Genomic DNA, 27,500 nt, shown 5'->3' with positions numbered 1-27,500 from the left:
TGTAGCTTTTTGAGAATTCTTCCTGTGGTTCTGAGTTCTACTTCCTCCCTCCAAGTAGGCTAGAAAGATAGAAGGTGGGGTCTGTAGAATCCTGGAAAGATAAAAGAAAAGGTGGGGTCTGCTGGGATCCCTGGAGAGCAGAGGGTTGAAGACCTTCTCGAGGATTTTAGTGTTACAGTTCTATTAGATGACATTCAATGAAAAGCTCTCTTATATGATATTAAATGATCCAACGAAACAGCTTATGTACATATACCTTATTTGGTGTGAATCAAGGGCTATATTCATGAACCTTGGAGAGTGATGAAAGGTTCTTCTTAGAGTGAGACTTAAAGTTCTGGCTGATGTGTTTATAAAAAGATAAGGAAAAAGGGGATATGTTCTATGGGTGTGTAGTGAGGTATGGGGGAAGGGGATACCTGGGGGGGGCATGCCGAGGCATCCCTTCCCCCTGAGAGACCAGCCACACAAAGGTACAGTATAGAATAGAGTTTATTCAGGACATGGGGAAGGGAGTTAAGAGAGTAGTAGAGGCAGAGAAAGGCAGAGAGAAAGAGAGAGAGAGAGTAGAGAAGTAGAGGCCTGCCATGAGCATGTGGAGCGAGGGGGAAAGGGAATTGGGAAGGGACTGGGAAGGGTGAAGGAACAGGGAGCAAGAAGGGAAGAGCCCAAGAGAGCAAGAGAACAAGAGATCAAGAGAGAGAGGTGGGGGCAAGCAGCCCCTTTTATAGTGGGTCCAGGTCTACCTGGCTATTGCCAGGTAACTATGGGGTAGAGCATACCTGGCTGTTGCCAGGTAACTGTGGGGGTGGAGTTTTGACAGAAAGCTACACTGGGAATGTCTCATTTGCACAGAGAGGCATTCCAGGAATCCCAGGCCCTTGCTGAACAGATTCTTATCCGGAGGGAAGAATTTGAACCTGTAATTTTGCCAAGGACTATGTGGCATTCCTCGAATAGAAGATTGAGGGGTTGAGCTCCCCAGATTAGACAGAGAAGGGGAGCCAGCACATACCTCCCAAGAAAAGGGAGTCCTCCACTTCTCGCAGAGCTCAGAAAAGCTGTTTGAACATGGTAGACTACAACCTTGTTATCAAGGTGCAACATCTCCACACTGATTCCAAGTTGAATCTTCGAATAGTGGAAAAAGACAAAAGACTCTGGAAGTTGTCCTCTGACCTCCACATGCATGCTGTGGCTCACATGTGCACACACACATAAAGAAACACTTGTATAAAGCACACATTAAATAAACATTTAAAAATCTCCCTCTAGGTGTAGGCCAAGATGAACTGTGACTGGGGTATTACTTGGCCCACACTCCCTTTTCTACCTTTGATATCCTGAGTTAGAAAGACTCAGGGCCATCTTACTGGGATGATCCCAAAAGAGAGGCCGATTCCTAAGCTCTATTTCTGTTACATGTTTACCTAACTGGGCAGGCACTCAGACCCTGCCTATCCTCTTCACCAGGCTTGAGAAGGTAAGGCCAGAGGAGGAAACTGGGTATCAGGACCCTTTCTCCAGCCACCAGACTCGAAGGCAACTGAAATTCAAATCTACATGGGCAGCAACATCTAGAAAGATATCGGATATGTAGCTTCAAGGGCCTTAGAATGTGGTCCCAAATCTAGGACTGCACATAGTTCTGACAGAACAACAAAAGTCCAGTGAAGACCAAGCAAATTCTTGAAACAGTTCTAGGAGTTGTATCAGAAATTACCAATATGGATGCTGAAGGCCTGGAAACTGTCAGGATGGCAAGAATGATGTGTTTCACAAAGCATCTCTGATATGAGGAAGAAGTTACAAAAGTAGGGAAGAGTGCGGGCATGAGCCCTCTCGGTTGGTTGGTGGACAATGTGTAACAACCAGGAGCTCAGAAAGAGTTAGACCTCCATTGTCTTCCAAGAAGGACTTTGGGAATCTGAGGAAGCAACAATAAGGCTTTAGAAGATCTTTAATGCAGGGCCAGATGGCTCAGTGGTTAAGAGCATTGGCTGTTCCTCCCAAGTTGGAGTCATAGCACCTACAAGATGGCTCACAATAGCCTGTATCTCAGGGAATCTGATGCCTTCCCCTAGCCTCCATGGGCACCTGGCAGCAAGAGATACACAGACAGACATGCAGATTAAAACACCTACACACATAAGATAGATAATAATTTAAAACAATTTTAAAGGTCTTCAGCAAACCTATTGTAAAGTCAATCATGAATGGCTGGGTGGGTGTGAAACAAGACCAGAAAGGAAGAAAACTAAAAACCCCTCGTTGTTCAGGAAGCTAGCTGACTCACAAATTCCTCTATATTCCAAATTCCCAGATACTACCAAGTACTGCTAACCAATTTTTTTTCCCCAGAAGACAAGCAGCAGCATCTACAGGGCCCTAGAGAACAGAGGGTCTAACCTTCCTAGTGCTATGACCCTTAATACATTCCTCATGTTGTGGTGATCCCTAACTATAAAATTATTATCATTGCTACTTCATTACTAATATGGAAGCCCCAGTCTCATAAGTGCATTTATATAAGACTGGCAGGCAATTCTTGATATTTTGCTAGTTATACACTCGGCTCTTCTCAGCCACTACAGTCTGATGAACCACATTCCCTGGAATTCCTCGGATTTGTATTACTGGAATTGGAAGTATCCTTTTCATCTTTGAATGGCTGGAACCAGACTTAACAGTTTACAGCTCTAAACTGTACAGATGCTAGAGGACTTTGGAGGATTGGATGGCCTAAGCGTGGGGTTTAGAATTTAGAATTCAATAATCATTGGAGAGAAGAGGGATCAAGATGTGCCGATTTTCTTTCTAAAGTGTGTGTGTGTGTGTGTGTGTGTGTGTGTGTGTGTGTGTGTGTGTGTGTGGTGGTGCTGCTGCTGCTGCTGCAGAAGGTCAGAAAGAACCCTGGATGCCCTGCAGCTGGTGTTGTAGGCTGTTATAAGCTGAGAGTCTAACTGTTGTGAACTGGGTTCTGTAGAAGAACAGCAAGAGCTCTTAACATCTGGACCATCTCTCTGGGTTAAGATTTAAAAGGCCTAATATTGAAAGATGATATGTTGCAGCAGGATCTCACAGACTTTGAGGTAACTGGAAACTAGGAGACTTTAAACCATTTTCCAGGACTAGATTTAGGCTGCAAGGCCCAAGTCTGTCAGCAGGCTGAGGAATTACTGGGTTTCCTCCTCTAACCTGGAAAGAGGAGCCTGCTTGGAAAGCAGTGACTGACAATTAGACAAATGTGGAACAAGAATTTGCAATTCTCAGGCAGTTGAACATATTCCTGGGTATGGCAGGCTACTGTAGAATTTGATCCCAATTTTTGATCTCACGGCTAAGCCCCTTTATGAAGTTTTAAATGGACCCAGAAATAGTTATGGGTTTTGAACCTTTCACAGGGGATTTGATGTCTGCTCCTGCCATGGGAATTTTAGGCTTGCAAAAGTCTTTTCAGTCAACATAAAAAGGGTGGAGTCCTGCTGTGAGTTCTCATCCAAATGATTGGAGATGAACCTCAAATTGTAGCCTCTTTATGGCTAACAAGGGGGGATTATAGGGGATGGGAGGATGGTAGGGGACTTTGGGTTAGACACTATAGGAAGGACTTAAACAAATGATTTGTTTGTTCTGAGTTTAACTGCACAAACCATTGGCTTAGGAGGCTGCAGAGCACATAACATTAACACCACTAGACATTAACCAAACTAAGCTCTGTTGGGGGCCTCAGTTCAAAGTCAAACAAGATAAGCATAAAATGACAAAGTGAACTTCTGCAGCAGCAGCAGCAGCAGCACCACACACACACACACACACACACACACACACACACACACACACACACACACACTTTAGAAAGAAAATTGGCACATCTTGACCCATCTTCTTTTCAAAGATCATTGAATTCTAAATTCTAAACCCTACACTCAGGCCAAAGAAGATAAAGAAGACACAGATAAGAGTCTTTAGAACTTGGTGAGGAAAGGGTGGGGAACGAAGAATAAACTTGAGCACTAATAATTAACTCTGGTTCTCTAGAAAACTGCTGGTTTGAGGTAAGGTATTAAGGTGACTTCTTTGGAGTGGTAATTTTAAATACAACCTACATGATCATGCCAGCTTTTGGCTAAAGCCCAACCTAAAGATTCAATTCCTGTGCCTGCTTGTTGGTGGCTGTGATTACACCCAGAGCTTTGTTATTCTAGTGATAGAAGTGACCTCACTGTGTGAAAACAGCCAAATGAAATTGTCTGATTTGTGTACATGAAATGTTTCAACTTAGACCCAGTCAGGACACCACCGAGTTGAGTCCTGGTCCTCCCATCGTCCTAGAGCGGAGCCGGAAGCTACTGAGCTGGAACACCGACTTTGAGAGACGTGTGACTGACCCTGCGACCAGGACGAGAGGACGTTCGGCGATCGGGTTCCAGCGGAGAGAGAACGGCAAACTTGGGACTCTTGAGCGGCGGGTCTGGCTGATAAACAGAAACTCTCCACTCCTCGGAGCTGGGAGGACCAGACGCTGGTGCGTGACGGAAGCTACCGGGCGTGGGAGAGGGAGGAAGCTCAGGACGCAGTTGGTGAGGCAGTTTCCTGCTGTTGCGCAGGCTTATTCTGGAACGCTCTGTGTAGCCCAAGCTGACCGCAAACTCTAGAATCCTGCTTCAGCATTCTAATGCTGTGATTGCCAACACTCCTGGGTTCTGTTGCTTTTATTTTGTTTGTGAGGGTTTTTTTTTTTTTCCTTTTTTGGTTTGTTGTTTGTTTTTGAGAGCGTTTCGTGAAGTCCATGTTGGCCTCATCATTTGGCGGAGTATACTCTTGATTTGAACTCGTTTAGCCTTACACCTCGGAGCTTTGAGCTCATAAGCTGGCGCTGCCGCACAAGGCTTCTGCATGTTTAGGTAGTTAGCGCGCTGTAATAGTCTATTTGAGTAGATAATCCGAAGTAGGTGGGTAGACATAGGCGCCTTTAAAAGGCATGCGTGAGAGAACAGCGAATACAGAGGCCCTAAAGCTGCAGCTTGTCTGTCTTATTTAGGGAATAACGAGGGCACCAGGGTATTTCGAGCGCAGTGAATAAGATTGCCACAAAGGATAAGAATGTGGACAAAGTGGGCATTTAGTTGTGTGAGGAACTTGGTCTTGGGGTGAAAGGCCTTGTAATTAGACACCCTTAATATGTATAGAGGATGGGCGGAAATGAAATCAAGAATGGGTTGCAAATCAAAGTTGGGTGCAATTAAAAACCAGCATCTGAGCATAGTGACTAATTTCTATAATCCTAGCACTTGGGAGGAGAATTGCCCACTGAGATCCTTGGGAAGAAGGAAATCTGGCAGGAAGTGAAGAGTGACTGTCGTGATAGTTGTGGCTGGGTGGATCCCACAGTTTTTGCTTCTGGATCAGATGCACACACAGAAGAGAGAGAAGGAAACAATAAATTCACAATTTTGAGTCTGTAGATTTTTTTTTTTTAAAGGATCAAGGGTTAAGTTCAGTCCAGTGTTGGTGGTGCACGCTTTTAATCCCAGCATTTGGGAGGCAGAGGCAGGCAGATCTTTGTAAGTTCAAGGCCAACCTGATCTACAGAGCAAATTGCTGGACAGAACTACACAGAGAAACTCTGGGGGAGAGGGGGCAAAAAACAAAACCAAAAAACTGAAGATCAGCTTAGAAACCTGTGTAAAATCATAAATTCTTCAAGTCTTCCAAGTTTCGTCTGTAATATAAGGTTGAAGGTAGTTTTTAGGAGTCTTCGGAGATTGACTAAGCAAGGGAAGCAAGCACAGGTGGGGCAGCTCTGTTGCCTTGTTAATTGTGACGTGAGCTAATTGTGACGTGAGCTGTGAGTAATCAATAAGAAAAAGTTTGCCGGATGGTGGTGGGGCACGCCTTTAGTCCCAACACTTGGGAGGCAGAGGCAGGCAGATTTCTGACTTCAAGGCCAGCCTGGTCTACAGAGTGAGTTCCAGGATAGCCAGGGCTACACGGAGAAACCGTGTCTCTAAAAAACCAAAAAGAAAAAAGAAAAAGTTTAAAGGCTTTTCCCTGTACGAGTGGAATATATAAGGAACCAAGAACAAACAACAACAAAAGTATTCAGGTTTGGTCATTAAAGCTTAAGAAAGATTTAGCCCATATTAAATGTGTTAAACTTGATCTTGCTGGTGATGGCAACTCATTGTGTGCAACAGGCTTCATTTCCCCCTTAGGAAAACCTCAGGTACAGTGTGGTATAGTTGGTGTCAGGAAGACCAGCGCTCAAGCAGTGGTTCTCAACCTTCCTAATGCCATTAATACAGTTCTTCATGTTGTGATCTCCAACCACGAAATTATTTTCATTGCTACTCTATACCTGTAATTTTGCTGCTGTTATGAATTGTAATGTAAATATTTTTGGAGACAGAGCTTTGCCAAAGGGGTCACAACCCACAGATTGAGAACCACTGAGTTCAAGTATTCTGAGTAGGAGAGCGTGTCAAGAAAATACAAGAAGGGTATATATGAGGGATATGAAGCTGTAGAATCAAAAGAACTCAAGGCTACTGGAGAGATGGCTCAGCAGTTAAGAGCACTTTCGGGTCTTCCAGACGACTCAGATTCAAATCCCAACACCCACATGGCACTCAACTACTGATAACTTCAAATTCAAGAGATCGACACCTTCTGGCTCTCTTCACGCACACATGTGATGCACAGATATATATGCAGGCAAAACATCCATGCACATTTTTAAAGAACTTGATTATATACATACAATATTAAAGAAGGGGGAGAGAATGCTCAGTCTTCTGGCGTAAGTGTCAAGGTAGCTGGAGTTCCTTCCAAGGACAGTTAAACTACCATGTATATGTATGTATACTTGATCACATTGTAGAACTGAGTCACCGCTAGTTTAGTATGCCTGTATCAGAGTTCTTACTGCCTTTAAAAAGAGATTTGTTTTTTAAGTTATTTATGTATGTCTAGGTATGTGCACTCAAGTACAGTTGTCCCCGGAAGCCAGAAAGGTACTCACTCAGATCTCCTGGTGCTGCAGTTACTGGTGTTGTGAGCCACCCAGCAGGGGCTCAGGGAGCCTCACTTGGATTCTCTGAAAGAGCAGACTATTTTCTTAACCACAGAGCCATCTCCTCAGCCCCTTTACTAGGAATATTAAAGAAGTAGGATCGATTTTTATATTGATTTTGGTCAACAGTTGTCTAAAAAGAGATTTATTAAAATAAAAACATGACAGTTGAAAGAAGATTGTTTGGGAAGAGAATCATTGGGCAGGGCAACTGATCAAACTATATGTGTGTGATGTGTCATGATCAAACCCACTGTTGTACATAGTTAATAAATGCTAATTTTAAAAAGAATAGGAAAAAAGCCAAAGATTTATTATAAGGATTGCCTCATGATTATCAAGTCCTAAAATCTTCAGGGAGAATTAGCAAACTAAAAACAGAACAGCAAATAATTTCATTGAAGTGCAAGTCAAAGACCTGTGAACCACAAAAGCTGGTTATTTAGTTCAAGTCTGAAAGCAAAAGACTTAGGATGCAGAAGAACTGAATTCTTAGTTCAGAGCTGAAGGAAGACCTAAAACATCAGTATCTGACTTGAAAGCTGCTAGAGAGGAAGTCTTACACTTATTTGTGAGAGGACGAGTCCTTTTGTTCTCAGACCTTCTGTTGATCTGACAAGGCCTACTACATTATGGAGGCTAGTCTGTTTTACTCTGTCTACAGTCTGGGGTATATTTACTATTTAACTTAAATATTAAATCCAAAATAATTTTGACCAAATATTTTCACCCATATCGCAGAAGTGACTTATAAACTAACCGTCACAGTACTAACCTGATGTTTTCTGTCCAATAAACATCACTTCCTTAGACTGTCCCAAGCCTCTATTAATAGGTCATGCTGCTCCGAGCCTCTCACATCCTTGCTACTTGAGAGGTACGAATGGGAGGGTTGTTTCAGCTCAGATTTATGAGGCTTCACTGAGCAACACAGCAAAACTACATCACAAATTATAGTGATGGCTTTTAAATTTAATTATTAGGTTATAAGCTTCCTGGCTAAACCTCTGGAATATTGTGATATAGACCTGAAGTACCACATCTGCTTTAAATGTTTGGTGTTTTGTTTTTAATGCAAGCATTGGATTTCAAGTGTTTCACTTAGCTATGTCTCCCTAATCTAGAACAATAACCTCCTAACATACATCTACTTTTTTGCTTTGGGGAAATTAGACTTATGCCTGTTATAGATAGACTGAGTTCTGGATTTCTCAGAAAGTTTCCTCAGTAAATTCATGATAAATAATATTTATTAAAAGTGTTCCATAGGTCATAGGGTACTTGGTATTGGTGCCTTCCTGTTGATGCTGCTAGACTTGCTCATTTGGTTGCATTTGTAACTGCCGGATGGATACCTTTATCTTCCCTTTATTGATACACATCGGGTGGTTAGCACTGAGAATTAGCACTGAGAATCTTCTGTTCTTCCCTCTTTTCACCCAGTGGTTTTAGCATTCATTTGTGGCTCTCACCTGAATCATTTGAGAGTTTTAAAATGGCACTTTTTCAAATTTACTCCAATTTCTAGTTTGGGTGGCAACCTATAAAAGTTTTCTCGCTTTGCTTATATATTCTTAGGAATAGCTGCTTTGGAGAACACAAATGGCTAGAAGGAAACAAGCCTCAGGAAAGACCACTTGTTGCTGTTGTTACTACTAGCACGGCTGTTTCTGTGCCTTGTGTTTTTAGGAGTGTCTCTTGGGATACAGTCAAGAGAAAAGTCTCTAAAACAAAGTGCCTGAAGCGAGGGATGGCACTGGCCTTGGTGAGTATGTGTTCATCCTCTTTTCTTTTCTTTTTTTTTTTTTTTTTTAACTTCTTTGAGAGTTTTCAACAACATGTTCTGATCATATTCTGTTCCCACACATACCTCTTCCCAGATCCACCCTAGCAAGCGTGCATACTCTTTGGCTCCCCTGAATCTGAAGGAGGAGCTTCAGGTAATGAGAGAATCACTATTGTTCATGGTATCAGAGGTCTGGCCTTGGGGGGTCCTAACAAACTAAATTTAGTGACTTGTCACTCAGTCCAGTGAGAGAGATCTGTGGTAGTGAAACAAGATAAGAATCAGGTACTTAGCAAGTCCATATTGGGAAGAAACAAGAAGACAGTGTCCTGAGCCCTGTCTTCTGGGCCCTGACTCAGAATTTAATGGGGGGAAGGACAAGAGCTGAGATGAAGGGGAACAGATAGCAGTCCTTGTCAATCTGTCTTGGACAAACTGATCAGTCATTATTTCATGCTGGTTCTGCAAGGTCCTGATACCTCCAGCAAAGATTACTGCTGAGGCAGCCAATGCTGGCCAGTGGATCCCATCATGGGTGATCTGTCTGCAGAGTTCTTGGGGTCTTGAAAAGAACTCATTCTTATCTTGGTGACATTAGCCTTGAAAGGGGACTAAAAGCTGTGTGTGGTGGTATAGGACTTTAATCCTAGCACTCAGTAACAGTTCTCTGTGAGGCCAGCCTGGTATATTTGGTATATAGATACCAAATTCTAGGCCAGTTAGAGCCACATAGGAAGATCCCGTCTCAAAAGAAAAAAGAGAAGAGAAGTAGGGCTACTAGCAAGGCTAGGGAAATTAAGCTTTGTTCAAGGACTATCAAGCTTTGTTCGCCAGTTGTCAGAGAGAGACATTTCTTGAATGATTGGGGTATATGTGCGGAGTTGAGTAGAAATCTGACTTAAAGTTTAAGGTAGCAAAGGAGATAGAGTTGTAGATCCAAGTCTGTGCTTTAAGCCACTGTTAAAACTACTGTGCTTGGGAACAGGGATTCAAAGTTCAAGGGGACAGAAAAGGCGTTGGGCAGGAGCCATTGTGCAAACAGTTCAGGCAGCTGCGCTATGAGGAAAGCACTGGACCTCGAGAGGTTTTACGCCGACTCAGGGAGCTCTGCAGACAGTGGCTGCGGCCTGAGACCCACAGCAAGGAGCAGATCCTGGAGCTGCTGGTACTGGAGCAGTTCCTGACCATCCTGCCAAGAGATCTGCAGGTCCAGGTGCTCGAGCACCACCCAGAGACTGGGGAGGAACTGGTGGGAATACTGGAAGATTTACAGCTGGACCGTGGAAAAGCAGGAGAGCAGAAGGTAAGGGGTACAGGTGCCCATTTGCAGGAAAGTAAGAAGTGAGCCCCCAGGTCACATAGGTGGACGAGAGCACAGCAGTGGGCGGGGCACTGCTCACTGCTGGTCAGTGTCAGCCTCGCCTCACCCTTGCTATCCCCTGTGAGGCCGAAGTGTGCAGAGGTTCTCCATTCTGCCTCTTCTTAGCCTCCGTAAAGGTTTCTTTGTTCTCTTTTCTGACATTAAAGTGTTTTGGTTTTTTTTTTGTAAACCAGTTTCCTAATTATCTGTACTTATCTCTAGGACTCAGCCCAAAGAACCAGACCGACTGTACTGGTTGGAGAGCCAGCCCTTCACAGAGAAACACAGGAGCAGCCTGAGTATGTGCTTCAGAAGCCTGAGGAGACAGGTAAGATGATGGCGTCTTTTTGCATTTGAGTTATGGTAGGCCCTGCAGTGCCTCTGCCTTGGCACCCTTAGCATTTTGGTGTTTGTTTTTATCATGTCTGTTGTGGCTTAATTTGTATACATAATCTACTCTGTAGCCTCACTAGTCAGTGGAGATTTTTGTTTTGGTTTTGTTGTTGTTTTGTTTGTTTGTTTTTGTCTGTACAATAAACTTCGTAGCACAGTCAAGATTTAAAAGATCTACAGCTCTAAATAATTTGAATGAACAGCACACCAAGGAGAGTGGAGCTGGACCCACCTGTTGCTCTTCCCTGAGGCAAAGAATCTCAGGCAGTTTCCTCATTCCCTTTGCAATCTCTTTCAAGTCACAGTGAATGGCAGTGCTTGGGGTGGGGGAGTTAATCAGTTTCTTTGGCTCTGCTTTGTTACTGTTCTATTTCTTACTTGTGGTGTCTCTCTCACTCTCCTTCCTTCCTTCTTTCTTCTTTTGACACAGGGTCTTCTGTGTAACTCTGGCTGATCTCAACTAGAACTATGTAGATCAGCTGGCCTTGAACTCTCCAATGTCTTTGATACTTTCACTAAGTTACCTTATATTCTTCTCTGTCACTTCAATACAAATGTATTGATGTCTCCCTTTGCTTAGATCCCTTAGTGAACTGGGAAATGCTATTCTGTTTTTTCACATGAAGGACTGTGGCCATGCTGGGAAGAGGAACAGAGAGATGCAGCTGTTCCCAGGCACCTTCCACTCACAGGCTCTCTGTTGGCCTGTTCATTCCCATTTGGCTCCCGCCTGCCTCATTCACCCTATTCCCTGTTCCTGGCTCCCTATGGCTCTGTCGTCAGAGTCCTCACCTGTGCTCACATGGGAAGTTACCTTCCAGTCTCTGGCTTCTTTCTTTCTTTCCATAGTTAAAGAGCCAAGTTTTGTTTTGTGCCCTGAATCTGCTCCAGGTCCTGACCTTGAGTAAACAGTACTTACTACTAACTGGGTATTCTTACTTCTACTGCTGTCTTCTTCCTTGTTCAGTATTAGAAAGACTTGCAACATTTGAATAGGAGAAGGAACCTGCTATTCCCCTCTGAGGGGAACACTTCATATTTCAATGTGATGTTTTTATGAATGCATTATTCTCAAGGTCTCATGGTCCTGGTACTGTTGATTTATTGATAAGAACTTAAGCAATTTTTCCAAGTTTTACATACTACTCAGTGATAAAATCGGCACTATGCCAACACATCTTCATTTGTCAAAGTACCTTCCCTGTTTAACTTGATGGTCCTCAGATGACCTCGTTTATGGTGTTTTTTTGTTTCCCAGGTGACAAATCATGATCGAGAATATGCAGTCATGCTTAGTAGCTTTTATGTGTGTAATGTATATCACATAATAAAATTTAGAACATTTAAAATAAATTACCTCCCATCACAACCCCTAGCCTTCCCCAAAGCGAATATCTTAATTTCTTGAATATCAAGCTGGATGTGCTGGTACATGACTGTAATTGTGGGACCTGAGAAGCTGAGAGAAGAGGATTGCTGTGTGGTTTAGGTTAGGTTATTTTGCATAGTGAAGCCTTACCTCAAAACAAACAAATAAAGCCACAATTTCTCCTAAATCACTCCATATATATTTTTTCAATAATCATAAGCAATTTTTTTTTGTTTTTACTACTTTGTGGGGATTGAAGAGATCTCATCTATTAAGAAAACTTTTACAGAGGACTGGTTTCAGTTCCCAGCACCCACATTGCAGCTCACAACATTCTGTAACTCCAGTTTCAGGAAACTAGACACCCTCTTATGGTCTCTTTGGCACTATATGCATGTTGTGTACATGCATACATGCAAATAAAATACACACAACAATTTTTTCTTTAATTTATACACATGGCTTTATTTAAGTATCTCCTGCTATTTGCAGATTCCTTTCCCTGAACACCAAAAATAAAATAATTAGTGATGTATATAATTTAATGTTTCAGGTAAAGAGACAAGGAGTGAAAATGGGAAGTTCATTGCAGAGACAGACTCTTGTGAAAGAGTGGAATCATCTAGTACAATGTCTGAACCCATCGAGGCCCAGTGTGAGGACCTGAGCTTGAAAAAGTATCCATCCATGCCCCAGGAAAAAACTAACAGCCAATGCTTGGAAACTAAGGAGAGACTTGTTCAGAACTCAAGCATGATTGAACATGACAGAGCACATACAGGAGAAAAGCCCTGTGAATCTGTAGTATATCAGAGTTCTGTTGCTACTGAACATCAGGAAATCTCTAAAGAGAAAGGTCACCCCTGCCAAGAGTGTGGGAAAGTCTTTCAGAGAAGCTCACACCTCATCAGACATCAGAAAATCCATCTTGGTGAGAAGCCTTACCAGTGCAAAGAGTGTGGAAAAGTCTTTAGCCAGAATGCAGGTCTTTTGGAGCATCTCAGGATCCATACTGGAGAAAAACCCTATCTGTGTATCCATTGTGGAAAGAACTTCAGGCGAAGCTCTCATCTTAATCGACACCAAAAAATTCACAGTCAGGATGAGCCCCGAGAATGCAAGGAGTGTGGGAAAACCTTTAGTCGGGCCCTCCTCCTCACCCACCATCAGAGAGTCCATGGTCGTTCCAAAAGACATCACTGTAATGAGTGTGGGAAAGCCTTCAGTTTGACCTCCGACCTTATTCGACATCATAGGATTCACACTGGAGAAAAACCTTTCAAATGTAACGTGTGTCAGAAAGCTTTCCGTCTAAATTCACACTTAGATCAGCATGTCAGAATCCACAATGAAGAAAAACCCTACAAGTGTAGTGAATGCAATGAAGCCTTCAGGCAGAAGTCTGGTCTCTTTCAGCATCAGAGACATCACCACAAAAGCAAAGTGGCTTAATGAGGCTCTCTGTTTGAAATATTGAAATGTTACATTGATAAGTAAACCGAGCCTTTTAAAAGAACTCACCACAGCTTTGGCTTCAGTATCCTTGGAAGCCATATGTCTCCATTGTTTCCCTCTCTTGGCTTTACTTAAAGCTATAATTACACTACAATAATTTTACCCTTAGAGTGGAATCAGAGTTAAACAAGTATTGACTACAGAACTTCTCAGAGCTTTCGATATGATAAGTACATGATTATTTATCTCTTAAGTATTAGCTTTATGTGTGAGTGAAGTCTTTTAAATCAGCAAGTCAAGTGCCTAAAGATTTATACAGAACAAGATCAAGCTGATATTTTTGCAAGTACTGTAGGAACAGGCTCCTTAAAAGTAAAATTAATGAGGGTTGGGGAGATGGCTCAGTGGTTAAACCAAGTTGCTATGCAAGTGTAAGGACTGTTTTGTATCCCCAGCACCCACGTAAAGTCAAGTGAGTTTGGTGGCCAGCCCATGGCCCAGCACCCATGTAAAGTTAAGTGAGTATAGTGGCCAGCCCATGGCCCCACCCTCAGGTGGCAAAAAGGGGATCTTCAGAGCAAGCTGGCTAGCCAGACTTGCTATATCAGCAAACTTTGGACTCAGGGGAGAGAGTTTGGAGAGCAGTTGGTGGAGTTATCTAGGAAGACTCCTGATGATAATCTTAAGTACACATGCATCCATACACATGGAGAGCCATACATGCAGACATCATACATGTGAAAAGACAAATCCTAAGGAGCTAGAGTCAGCAGTTAACACACCTGCTCTTGAAAGGACCCATCCATTTTCAGTTCCTAGAACATCCATAGCTGCTCACAATTCCAGTTCCAGGGATCTGATGCCCTCTTCTAATCTTCTCAGGCTTCTGTATACAGGGGTCCACAGAAACTGGTACACACACACACACACACACACACACACACACACACAACTTGTAAAATATTTTTAAGCCCAAAATAAATCTAATAATACTTAGAAATACACATTCTCAAGGGTCTAACATAGGTTAACTGGACATTTTCCCTATTGGGTTCATACACACACTGGCTTCATATGCACTTTACCCTTGTACCATCAATGAATGCATTTCTGAAAGCAAAGATAGCTTTTGCTGTTTAACTATAGAACCTACCCTTAGAATTAGCTCATGTCATTTTACATTTCCTACCCATTTTAACCACGGTATCCCAGTGTTTCAAATTATAAATCAGTTTTACTTAAACTATGCAAGAGACCTTGAGTCATTTGAATGAACAGTGTTGAATTATTCTAAGCAGCAACTTTCTTACTAGGCAACAACAGTGCCAGTACAGTGACTGCTTGAAGGACACCTAAATGAATGTCCCATGGGGGAAAACGGGTTTTTTTTCCCCTTTGATACCAATGATGCAAACTTAAATGATGCTTATTTTGAAGTCATTTTGACCATTAAAATCAAATCAGCTTGGAGATTTGGTCATCAGGTTATACTGACAGTCTTGCTAGTAATGAGCAGTGGTAAGCTTGGAGTCTTTCCAAACACAGCACCAGACTGCTAAACATTGCTTGTGGTTGGTAACTGCACAGGGTGTACTTCTCCAAGGAAAGGGCTTCTTGAGTTATGCCTTTTTGGGAAGATAAGGGGACTCTTGTAGTGAACACAACTTGGTTTCACTACATGTGGCTTACAAATAAATAGCAACTTACAAATGCTTATTTTTTCTTGTTCAGTAGAAAAGGTTAGAGTAGTCCAAGACCCATGGGAAACCTAGTCAGCTTGCTGCCAGTCATATCTAAGGAGGGGACAGGCCAAGGACTGCTAGGTGCAATTCTGACATTAATCTTCCCTTTATCCCCCTTTAGCCAAACTTTTAGCTCTGCAGAAAATAAAGCCCACTTCCTTTGTCAAGATTTTGGCCTAAGATACACTCTAAGCAAAATTGGGGAGAGCTGTCCAAAGGGACTGGCTAAACTGAGAAGAACCTCTTTTTGACCTTTTGCCCATACTTTGCATGTGATAGTTGCAACTTCAGCAGTCATATGGCCTTAAAAACTGATGGCATGGACTATGGTTAGGTCCCCAACACCACCAAAATAACAGTGTTAGCATGTGATCAATCTCCTTGATGTAACTCATGTCCATACCAAAATGTGCATGTAACAGGCATTTGTAACACTTGTAATTCCTAAGCCTCAGAAGAAAGCACCTGTTTTAGAACATGCTTTATATTTCTACTGCTGAACATTCTTTTATGCACCGATTAATCATGTATCACTGTTTGTGTGAAAGTGATGTTCCTTTTCTGGCCTTTCTCTTAGCTTCTCCTTTTACTTCTAAACAGCATGGCCCTTAAAAATTAGAGAACTATCAAACTTTTAAATGCACATTACTTTTTGTCAGTTTGTGTGTGTATATTTACCCAACAGATATATTTAAAACAACGTAAAAACATGATTGATAGGGTAAAGAAAATACTTTTCTATGGAAATAGTGATATTGACAGTATTGTAAACAGTCTGTAAAGTGTTCATAAAGTTTCAAAGTAATTTTTGAATAAAATTAAAGCTTTAAAAAGAAAGTAAAGATTTTTAATGGTGTTTCCTACAGCATTACTTAATAAAGAATATAACTCAAACCTGCATTATTGAGGATAGTTAAGTAAATAATTGTACCCTATACAATGGAATACCATTGTTGGGATGTTTATACACTATGCTTATGGGGCTGAGAGAGGCTCAGTTGGTAAAATGCCTATGACACAAACATGTGAGTTCAGATTCCCATTACCCATGTAAAATGGTAGAGATGGTAATGCACAGTTATAATCTCCCTGGGGGTGGGGGATTCCTGGAGCTTGCTGGTAGCCAGTGTAGCTGCATCAATGAGCCCCAAGATTCAATAAAAGACCTTGTCTAAAAAATAAGGTTGAAGAGCTACAGAGAATAGCCTCTGGCATCGACCTCTGGTCTCTGCCATAAACACACATACAGAACAATATAATTTTTAAGCTGCTATGGAAAAAGAATTCTATGCTGTCTTAGCCAAATAAAGTGCAAACTTCCATAAATGCTTCAAAAGCTATTATTCTCACTGAACAAAACGTTCCCGGGATGTCCTGAGAATTTATAAAACATTTATAGGAAGGTTGTGAAGGTGGATCTGCCAGTAAGAACACTTGCCACCACACCTGACTACCTGAGTTCAATCCTTGGGACCCACATAGCAAGAGAGAACCTACTCCAGGTTGTCATATGATCTCCCATTCGAATACATGGGAAGTAAGTATAAATATGGTTAACTCTTGAATTCTAGCTACCTGGATTTTCGCACGCATATAAAATCTGTATACTCACCTTGGGGCTCTGTTGGGTATTTACCTATCTGACTGTTCACAAGACTCTGTAAAGGCCGACTCGGCTTTGTCTTTATGGATGACAGTCTGGGGAAACTTTTGCGGTGCTGGGGACTGAACCCAGTAAGTCAAGCAAGAGCTCTCCCTCAGGTACGTCCCACAGGTTTTGTTGTTGTTGTTGTTGTTGTTGTTGAAATAATTTACGGAAATGTGCGTGTGTTTGGTCTCTTTGAAACTACCAGGACGGGCACGGGTCAGAAATACCACGGACCTGGCACCAGAGATTGGCATCAGGCTCCTAAGGAACACAGCCACAGCAGGAAGTTGCCACTGAGTCTCCAGCTCCATCTACAGGAAGTGCCCCCTTGGAGCCCAGCTCTGTCTGCAGGAAGTGCTCCCTATCCTTCATCCTTTTGGACCCCTTCCCGCCGAGCTCCATCGTTGCGGGCTCGGAGACTAACAGCAAGTACCGCCAGGCTGTGGCGCGCTGGTCTCTTGGCTCCGGTAGCGGGCTTTTTGGATGAGCTTCGGCACATCCTCGTAGCACACCTTCCCTAAACTTTGCAGCAACAAATAGCATACTTAGCTGCTGACGCTGGCGTGTAGTCTTAGCGTAGATCTGGGCAGGTTAGAGCCCTGGCTAAGGCACTACAGGTACATCTATTACATTCGTCAAGAAGTATACCGGTCTTTGTTGGGTACCAGGTACGTACTGCAATTCTAGAGTCTACGTAGACGTCTACCAGGAGCAGGAGTGGCTGTGCAGTGATCTGCAATAGAAGCTGGAGAACGGAGTGCGTGCACCCAGCGGTTTGTGAGCCTGTGTGGCTCAGTTTCCCCGCTCCTATATTAGGCTTGAGGGTAGCCACAGAAGATTATGCATCTACAGAGCAGGCCATATGTCAGTGGGAATTTACATCGGAAGGATGGACCAATACAAAGTAGGAAGGAAAACTCACCCTGTGGTGAATTCGAGGAATTAGGAAGCCCATGTTTTTCTGGTATGTAGGAACTAACTTCTTTTATTCTGGGATTAACTTTACACGTGGAAAATAATTAGGCGCTTAATATACTTGGTGGTAAACTAAACGGGAGACGCAGGTAGGATTGGATTCTGGGAGTTTGAAGTTAGCCCAAGGAGAAGTTTCTGATGGTGGTCATGGGGTGGGTGTGTGTGTGTGTGTGTGTGTGTGTGTGTGTGTGTGTGTGTGTAATGGCAGTCTGACCTCAAAAGATGCTAGAAGTTTGACCTTACCAGCAAACAGGCAATGTTTCCTCCCCGAACACCATTTGCAGCTCTCTAATTCGGTGTAGATGGATGGTTCCTATATGTTGAGGCTTCTGTATACAAGACACAAGGCTGGTTCCCACTTTCAACATCAGTTGTAAGTTCCAGCTTATTCTACCTATGCTTCTGACCTACTGGCTGGAAACCAGGGTTTTTACTAACTGCTCCCAGAGCTCAGATCTCACAGAACTCGGGAAGCATGCTTACTGATGTGTTATAAAGCATATTGCCAAGGATTCAGGTGAAGCGGACAGTATCCTTGTGTTTAAGATTGAGGGTGGTGGTGCTTCCATGCCCTCTGGAGGTATCAATCGCCAACTGTTTGGAAGCTCCACAAATCCTGCCTTTTGAATTTTGATGGAGACGACGTTATTGTGTAGGCCTAGTTAATTAAATAATTGTTTGGTGGTCGTCCATTTAACTTACAGCTTATCCTGTTCAAAGGATTTTCGGAGTTACAAGCAAGAAAACAGTAAATACCAGATGTGTTTCACACTAACATAGGAGATGTGTTGGAGTAAGATCAAAATTGTGCTTTAGGAAATGCACATCAATGGTGTGATGTAAGAAACAGAACTATTGCAATAGTGGGTGAAAATGGTAACTAAGGAAACCAGAAGGAAGGGATTGCTGTCACAGGTATTTTATAGAAGTAATTAGCCAAACTCAGTGCTCATATGGGACCTTTTGTTAAGCCTAACTGCATGGAAAGTGGTTGGCCTCCATAGAAGTGGAGAAATACATAAGGAGTCCCACTGTGAGGTGACCCTGATTTCCTTTCAATATGTGTGGAAATGATAGTGCAGGAGAGACTTGAAGCTGGAGGCATACTGCGGGCAATGGAAAATCTGGAGTCTAAAGGAAACTTGGAGCCAGAAAAGGATACAGATATCCTTGAAACAGATGTGCTGGAATTGAGATCACAAAAGGAGAAAGGGAGACAGACGAGGGAAAGAAGGGACCTGCTGAGCCTCTACTGCTCCTGGTATCTGTGGTTCTGTAAGAACAAAAACAAAACCTGAATAATAAAAACAGTGTCTTGGGGGTCCTATGGATTGATTGGCCAGTTCTACTGTGGGTCCTGCTTGGGGTTGCTCATATAACTGTATTTAGCTTATGAATTATGTAGGCTCTAGACCCAGCTAAGGTTTTGCTTAAGAGGCCTAAATCCAAGTGACCTTTACATGACTAGCTTGGGTTTCCTCACAGTATGGCTGTCTTAGGGCAGTGTCCTAAAAGCTGCAGGGCACTTCCTTTCTCTTTGTCATGCTATTATGCTCTGTTTGTCAAAGCAAGCCATAGGCCAGCACAGATTTTGAGACAGTAATTATAGGAGACATGGCAAGATCTCATTACGGAAGGCATTAATGATGGGAAATTATGAAAGAGCAATACCAGATCTGTATGGAAAGTGACATATTCAACCTTTAAATTGTACTGTGTTTCTGCCAAGATAGCTCTCTGGCTTCTCTGTATGTCCAATCATCCCTCCTCTCTAACGTAGGCATAATACATTAAAACATACTGGGTTTTGTTTTGTTGTTTGTTTGTTTTTCATTTGGAAGGTTTTGCTGTGTTCAGTTTCACTGAGACAGAGTCTCTTTATTTAGTCCAGGCTGACCTTGAACTTGCTGTGTAGTCCACACTAGCTTCTGTTCCTGCATGCTAGGATTTCAAGCATGCAGCACCATGCCAGGTATTCATAGTTAGCCTTTCTTCTCTCATGGTTTATTCCTTACCTTACCTCTGGGCTCAGCTCCTTTAGTGTTCAGGATATGATTTGGATGCATAGGGTTAGTCATTGAGCACAGCAAAGTGGAGAACAAAAATAAAAATGTTTCATAGGGTTTTAAGTTGACTTTAATTTTCTTCAATTCTTATACTGTAGATGTTCATTCAGAAATACATTTCTGAAGCACAGACTTCAGACAGCTGAACCGTTCTGCAGCTTCTAAGTTCAACATGTATGAAGTGTTGCCGGGTTCTGCTCCTGAGAATGAAGGCAACCTTGTGACAGTGAAGGTGGAAGATCCCACCTGGGAGCAGCCAGGCCGCTCACAGGAGGGCAAGGCGCATGCTCAGGAACTTTACCGCCTGCGATTTAGGCAGTTCCCTTACCAAGAGGCTCCTGGGCCCTGGGAAGCTCTGGCCCAGCTTCGGGAACTTTGCCATCAACGCCTGAGGCCAGAGACCCACACAAAAGAACAGATCCTGGAGCTGCTGGTACTGGCCCAGTTCCTGACCATCCTACCCAAAGAACTCCAAGCCTGGATACAGACATATCCTCTGCTGAGAGGTGATGAGGCAGCGGCATTACTGGAGAATCTAGCCTCGGAACATGGAGACACAGGGCAGCAGGTAGGAAAAGTAATGAGCGTGCTAGTGTGGGAAGATAGTGGGGTAGGGACGTGCATCTGCTAATGCTTACCCTCTTACTCTGAAGTAATTCAGAATTTAGAGAAGGGCCCCCAAAACAGCATCCTCTTCACCTAGATTTAGCTCTTGCTAAGACTGGTTCCATGATGTGCCCCACCTACCCTATCCTTATTCCTGTGCAAATCATTGTTTGTGCGTAGGCTTGCACAGTTATGCAGACTTCCCCCCTGAACCAGATGACAAATAATTGCAAGTATGCCCCTTACCTCCCAGTACTTCAGTATATATTTATGAAGAGCAAGGACATGCTTTTACAATCTTAGTATGACAACCAAGTTGTACCCTCTAGCCAGATGTCGACTACAGCAGGCAGCGTGTCCTCTGGTCAGATCTCTCTGGAGGCACATGGGGGATGATTTTGTCCTTCACAGTTAATGCTGTGCTTGTCAAGAGTTTTTTTTCTCCAGAGAATTGTTTTAGCCTTTGTAGTTGTTGTGTAATCTGTGGAAGACATTTGGAGATAGTATCCAGACCCTAGGCCTCATTCCATTTTTACCGATAGCTCGGGCGGGCTGTCAGTGTGTATTTCCGGGGATAGATCCTTTCTCTGTCTTTCCTGCCTTGACTTCTGTGTCCCCAGGGGACCTGTCTGGTGAGTTTGCAGTGCTGATATGAATGTGGGTCACTTCTTGCTCCTCCTTTAGAGGGGTAGATGAGCTTGTTCTCTGCTCCCTTGTAGGAGTCTCGGCCTCCCACCAAGCTACTTTTTCAAAGTGAATCTTTTGTCTCTAGGCTACTTTCTGTGCTCAGGAACAGGACATGCACCTAGTCGTGACAGGGTATCAAGGAGCCTCTATGGAGAAGTATCAGAGCCTCCATTTCCTGCAGTCTTCTGTCACTCCCTGGACAAGTGACTCTCCAGAGTTCCTCCAAGACGTGAGAGGTGAGTGCTAGGGAATGAGTTTGGTTAAGACCCCTGAAGGAGGCTGCTAACTGAAGTATCATTGTCTCTGCCCTCAGGGTCTTCTGTCTTGTTCTTTCGCAATAAAAGTAATTAAGGTATTTATCCCCTCTGGGTGTGTGTGTGTGTGTGTGGTGCATGTGTGTGTATATGTGTGTGTGTGTGTGTTTAAAATAGGTAAGTGCTGAAGAGATGGTTCAGAGGGTAAACATGCTTGCCTCTCGTCCTGTCAACCTAAGGTGGATCCCCTGGACTGACAAGGTAGAAGGGAACAAACCCTTGCAAGTTGTTCTGTGACCTCTATGTGTATGCCCGCATGCATGTGCACACACACAAATAAAAAAATAAAACTGTTTAAAAACTTAAACTATTTTGAGATCTACTTAACAAATTTTGAATATGAAATTAGTGACACATAAAATAGTAACACATGCCCATAGCCCCAGCTACTCAGGAGCTGGGAAAGATTGCTTGAACCCAAGTTTCTTTCTTTCTTGGTTGGTTTGTTTGTTTGTTTGTTTGTTTGTTTTGTTTGGCTTTGGTTTGGTTTGGTTGCTTGCTGTTGTTTGTTTTAAAGAAAATCCCATTAAAATTTTTGTCTACATTTGTTCATTTTGTGTGTGTGTGAGAAAGAGACAGACAGAGACAGAGAGAGACAGAGAGCGAGCAAGCCCGCACAGGAGTTACTAATACTGTTGTTATTGTTTTGTTGAGGGGTGGGTTTTGTTTGTTTGCTTGCTTTGTGTTTTGAGTCAGGGTCTCACTGTGTGGCTATTGCTGGCTTGGAAATCACTATGTAGACCAAGATGGACTTGAACTAGAGATTCACCTGCCTCTCAAATGCCGGGGTTAAAGATATATACCACCATGTTCGTGTGTGTTTGTGTGCTCACAGGAGCCATGGCACAAGTATGAAGATCAGAAGACAACTTTCAGGATTCAGTTTTCTCCTTCCACCATGGGAGTTGTGGGAATCAAATTTAGGTCTGTGGGTTTGGCAGCAAGCACCTTTACCCACTGAGCCATCTTCCTGGCCCCTCTGTTATGTATTTTTTAGTACTATGCTGAGAATCGAACCCAAGGCTGTATATAAGCTAGACAGCACCCTACTAACAGAGCTATATCCCCACCTTTCAGGGCAGCGGTTGCGGGGAGTAAAACAGGGGCTCAGGTAGCACATGCCTGCCTCGGGCTCACTATGTAGTCAAGGGTGACCTTGAACTCTTCCTTCTTCCACAGCTACCTCCTAAGTACTGGGTTTGTGCCTATATACCACAAACACCACCCAGAGCCCAGGACTTCAAGGCCAACCTGGGCAACATAGTGAGACATTGTTTCTAAATATTAATAATAATATATGATACTCAAGCATACAATTTATTATTCATGTTGGCTACCATGCTAGTCATTAAATATCCATTACTTACTCTTTTTATAACTATACGTTTATGGTTTTGACCAACAGCAAATTCTATGGTTTTGTCCTTTCCCATATCTAAGCAATTGTTAAAAATTACAAAATTGCAAAACTGAATTTATTTTTATATATCTTGCGGGGGGGGGTGTATATTCCTTGGCAAGTGTGGATAGGTCAAAGGGAAGATTATGGGAAACAATTCTCACCTTCCATCATGTAGATCCCGGGGATCATAATCAGCTCCTGAGACTTGGTGTCAAGTACTTTTAACCACTGAGCCATCTTGCCAGCCTATATTTACAACATGTTCTTACTCAACAACTTTAATTAATAGTTAGGAAAACTAAAGTTCAGTTTAAATGATTTGCCCAACACCAACAGATTCAGAGCTAATTTCTCCATCTACTACATGTTTGTTTTCTGCCACGAGAACGGGTCTTGTGTGAGACTTGACCAAAGGCAGCATGCAGCAGGAGCTTCTTCCTCCCTTCTCTCTTAGCGGTGGTTTTAACTCACGCTCCATATGTAAGTAAAGTACACCACCAAGTCTCTCCCTCCTACTCAGTCTTGTGAGTGAGCAACAGCCAAGCTTCAGAATCTTAGAAACAGTTGCAGTGCTTTCCACTCAGTCCATAAAATCTGTATCTTGGTTTAGATGTTTTCAAAACAGAAGACTCAGGGAGTGGATCCAAACAAGGGGAACTTCCCCGGGCAAAAGTGTCTCACAAAGGACTCTTGTCTTCTCTTTATAGGATGCGCTCCTCAAGGAGTAGCCTGTCTCCAGGAAGAAAGTTCAAAGACCGTGCAGCAGTGCCCGAGTCTAGCTCACCTAGGCTCCAGGTGAGCTGCCGTCCAGGTTTATGGGAGCTTTGTGGTGATCCCCCCTTCCCTGTTGCCTTTCTCTTGGCCCACTCTCTCCTGAAAGCCTTTAAGGAGGTGCCTTCATGTTCACTTTGTCTCAGACTATCACAGACCATATATGTTCATCATGCAGAGAGCCTATGCTGACGACTTCAGTCTTATGTTGTGCCATGTTTTTTAGGCACACTCAGATCTCAAGGTATAGGGATAAAGAAGGTGGTATAAGACTCTATTCAACCAGGCTTGGTGGCATGAATCTATAATTCCTACACTTGGGAAGCAGAGGCAGGAGGGTCACTGCAAGTTCTAGGGCAGCATGGTTTACATGGTCATATCCTGTCTCAGAGATACAGAGACGGAAAGAGGCACAAACAGAGAGAGAGATGCTTAGGGTAGAGTGGTTCTTTTCCATGAAAGTCTTTTGCTCCATTTGTTCTTTCAAAATACTGTCTTTATGATATTGTCTTCTCTGCTTTCCCATGACTTCCTGTTAATCACATCAGACCTCATACCTCATGTTATTATTAACTACTTTACCTGTCTGTAAATGCAAGACAGGTATATGTTTAAATGTATACTTAAACATACTTTAAATATAAACCCAGTTGCTGTAAATGTAATATAACATGGATACAAAGAAAACAGTGATATATATATATATATTAAGTATTATTACAGGCTATAAAGGCTTCAGTATGATTAAATATGAAGAAATGACAAAGTACTTAGATGTTGGTTACACCAATGTATAATCAATGATTGAAAATTAAGAAGGAATAATATAGGAGTCCAAGAAAGTCAGAAGGTAGAGGTGTGTGTGCACAGAAGATGAAAGCTAATATTAAATCAAATTATAAAAGACCGAACAGACCAAAATTTAACTGAAGCTGAGCTAACACATGAGTTAAATTTTGTCCCCTCAAAAGATATGGTAAGTCTTAATTGTAGGTGTCCATGAAGGTGGACTAACTTGACAGTTATCTCCTTGGAGATATAATGAAGTTAAGAGGAGGTCATATGGTGTTGAATGGGCATAAACACATTCTTTATGTAAAGGCCAGTGAAGACAGAGATATACAGGAGGATGCCTGGGATGACAGAGCCTGAGATAATATGGCACTTCTACAAGTAGCAAAACACCAAGGATTATTGAAAACATCTAGAATCCAAGAAGAGTGGCAAGGAAGATGCTCTCCTAGGGTTTCCGAGAGAGCATGGCCCTATTGGCACCTGCTGATTCCTTGACTTTGATTTTCGACTTCTAGGCTCCAGGACAGAGAAGGAATACATTTTTTTTTTAAACTATCAAGTCTGTGCCCTGTTACAAGAGACTAAGGAAACCAATATAGCTTTCTAAGCAAATTATGTTGATAGAGGAGATGGGGAGATAGTAAAAAGAGGTAATACTACTCAAACAAGGAAAACTTTCCAATACCAAATAGTCAGGGTTGAAAAACACACATAAAAGCAATATTATACAGACTAGGCAGGTTATGTTTAGGAATGCACACGTATCTAGATATATATACACGTATATGCATGTGACAACAATTAATGACAACAATTAATGAATTTAAATGAGAGTAAGGAGGGATATTTGAGACAGTTTGGAGGAAGGAAAGGGACAGTAATTTATAACATCTCAAAAGGTAAGAGAAGTAATTTTTAAAAGGTAAGAGAAGTAAAAGAGGAGAGCTTTATACTATCAGAATAGTTGATATGCCCTGTGGGATGGGGTAGTGATGAGTGAGGTAAACAGAAATTATTCAATCTTATCAGAGCCTACATCCAGTCTGGGAAGGACTAGATATTGTATCCTTTTCAGGCAATGGGGAAAGAGTATAAATAAGAACATGAAACAAAAATTAAGAGATTAATAAAAAGCTACATGGTAGACTTTTGGAGACATTGTCAAATAAAGACAAAGAACTACAAGCAACTACCAGAATAATTATTATAGCATATAATTTTTAAATAATACAGATGATATAATATCTTAAATAATTTTTATTAATGAAAATTTTGCAAGATCTATACATTTACACAGATTCAAACCTATTAAAAGGAGCCTTAAAGCTCCTTGTTACATCTTTGATGTTACATCTTCACCACAGCAGGAAATGATATTGAACAGAACAGTTAAGTCAAGTCCATGTTTGTGGCAATGTCTTCATTCTGCACAAGCTTTCTTCTAGGTAACATCCTTATTTTCTTTATTGTGGTATTATTTCATAACACTCTCAGATATCTCATTACAGACTCAGTAGACCTGTGTATTGGTGCAGGCTTAGTCTAGCAGGGCACTCCAATGCCCTGTACCATGTGGGACAGTGTTGCCGTTGTGTGGGTTGTCATTGTCAGGGGTCCAGTGTTTGATCAGCCCTGAATGGCAGTGGAATATGCTGGTGCTGAACATAAATAGTACATCCCCAGAGTGTCTGGCACCACAGGCTTAGTGTTCAACATCTTTAATACCATCTGTCTTATTCTGTGTTCTTTTGCTGTAAAGAGACACCATGACCATGGCGGTTCTTACAGAGGAAAACATTTAGTTGGGGCTTCCTTAGAGTTTCAGAGGTTTAATCCATTGTCATCATGGCAGGAAGCGTAGCAGCACGTGGGCAGACATAATGTAATGGGAAGTAGCTGAGAGCTCTACATCTGGAACTGCAGGTAGCAGGAAGAGAGAGTCTCTGGGACTGGCTTGGACTTTTGAAACTCTGAAGTTCACCCCTAGTGACACACTTCCTCCAAAAAGGCCACACCTACTCCAACAGGGACACATTTCCTAATCTCTCTCAAGTAGTGTCAATCTCTGATGACCAACCATTCAAATCTATGAGCCTATGGGGGATAGATACAAACTAGCACATTCCACTCCCTGGCCCCTATAGGCTTGTAGCCATAACATAATACAAAAACTTCATTTAGTCCAACTTCACATATCTTCACAATCTACCATAGTCTCAACACAGTTTAAAAGTCCTAAGTTCAAAGTCTCTGTTGAGACTCAAGACAAGCTCTTAACTATAACCCCTAGAAAACCAAAGTTGAAAGTTAGATCTCATGCTTCCAACATACAGCAGCACAGAATACGCATCACCATTCCAAAAGGGAGAAAATGGAGCACTATGAGAAAATACTGGACCAAAAGAGGACTGAAAACCAGCAGGGCAAACTCCACACTGCATCTCCATGTCTGATGTCAAAGTGCTCTTTAGATCTTCAACTCCTTTCAGCTTTGTTAGCTGCAACACCCCCCTCTCTCTCTCCCCTCTCTCTTTCTCCCCCCCTCTTTCTCTCTCTCACTCCCTCCCTCTCTCCCCCTCCCTCCCTCTCTCCCCATCCCTCCTTCCCTCTCTTTCTCTCTCACTCTGTCTCTCTCTGTCTGTCTCTGTCTCTCTCTCCCTCCCTGCTTCCCTCTCCTTCCCTCCCTCTCTCTCTGTGTATGTCTCTGTCTCTGTCTGTGCATATGTCTCTGTCTCTGTGTGTGTGTCTGTCTCTATCAGTGTGTGTGTATGTATGTGACTGTCTCTGTCTCTAACTCCTCTCTTTCCCCTCTCTCCTCTCTCCTCTCTCTCTGTGTCTCTGTGTGTCTGTGTGTGTGTGTGTGTGTGTGTCTGTCTCTATCTGTGTGTATGTGTGTGTCTATCTCTGTCTCTAATTCCTCTCTCTCACCTCTCTCCTCTCTCTCCTCTCTCCTCTCTCTTCTCTCTCCTTTCTCTCCTCTCTTTCCTCTCCACTCTCTCTCCCCTCCCTATCCCTCTCTCTCTCTCCCTCTCCCCTCCCTATCCCCCCCTCTCTCT

At 42.7% G+C, this 27,500-nt stretch overlaps 2 protein-coding genes across 4 annotated transcripts in view; both read left to right on the top strand.

Moving 5' to 3' along the window:
* Positions 1 to 4,351: 4,351 nt before the first annotated feature.
* On the top strand, positions 4,352 to 16,017 carry Zscan26 (zinc finger and SCAN domain containing 26). 3 transcript variants are annotated; one of them, XM_031359642.1, is made up of 6 exons: positions 4,352 to 4,528; positions 8,765 to 8,840; positions 8,956 to 9,015; positions 9,847 to 10,164; positions 10,444 to 10,549; positions 12,537 to 16,017. In XM_031359642.1, exons 2-6 carry the CDS (start codon positions 8,826 to 8,828, stop codon positions 13,433 to 13,435), a joined length of 1,398 nt encoding a protein of 465 aa, XP_031215502.1. In that variant the 5' UTR covers positions 4,352 to 4,528; positions 8,765 to 8,825; the 3' UTR covers positions 13,436 to 16,017. The 3 variants fall into 3 exon arrangements, with proteins under 3 accessions (XP_031215502.1, XP_031215503.1, XP_031215504.1); XM_031359643.1 differs by having other exon boundaries at positions 8,654 to 8,840; XM_031359644.1 differs by having other exon boundaries at positions 4,352 to 4,583.
* A 180-nt stretch (positions 16,018 to 16,197) lies between these two features.
* The window catches only part of Pgbd1 (piggyBac transposable element derived 1), an 18,568-nt gene continuing 7,265 nt past the window's right edge, over positions 16,198 to 27,500 (top strand). The window contains 2 exon segments of the mRNA XM_031359646.1: positions 16,198 to 20,437; positions 21,248 to 21,402. Coding sequence (XP_031215506.1) covers positions 20,042 to 20,437; positions 21,248 to 21,402 — 551 coding nt within the window. The 5' untranslated portion in view covers positions 16,198 to 20,041.

The sequence above is a fragment of the Mastomys coucha genome, unplaced genomic scaffold (genome assembly GCF_008632895.1).
Source record: "Mastomys coucha isolate ucsf_1 unplaced genomic scaffold, UCSF_Mcou_1 pScaffold7, whole genome shotgun sequence".
Lineage (NCBI taxonomy): Eukaryota > Metazoa > Chordata > Mammalia > Rodentia > Muridae > Mastomys > Mastomys coucha.
This window is presented reverse-complemented; position numbering and strand designations above follow the sequence as displayed.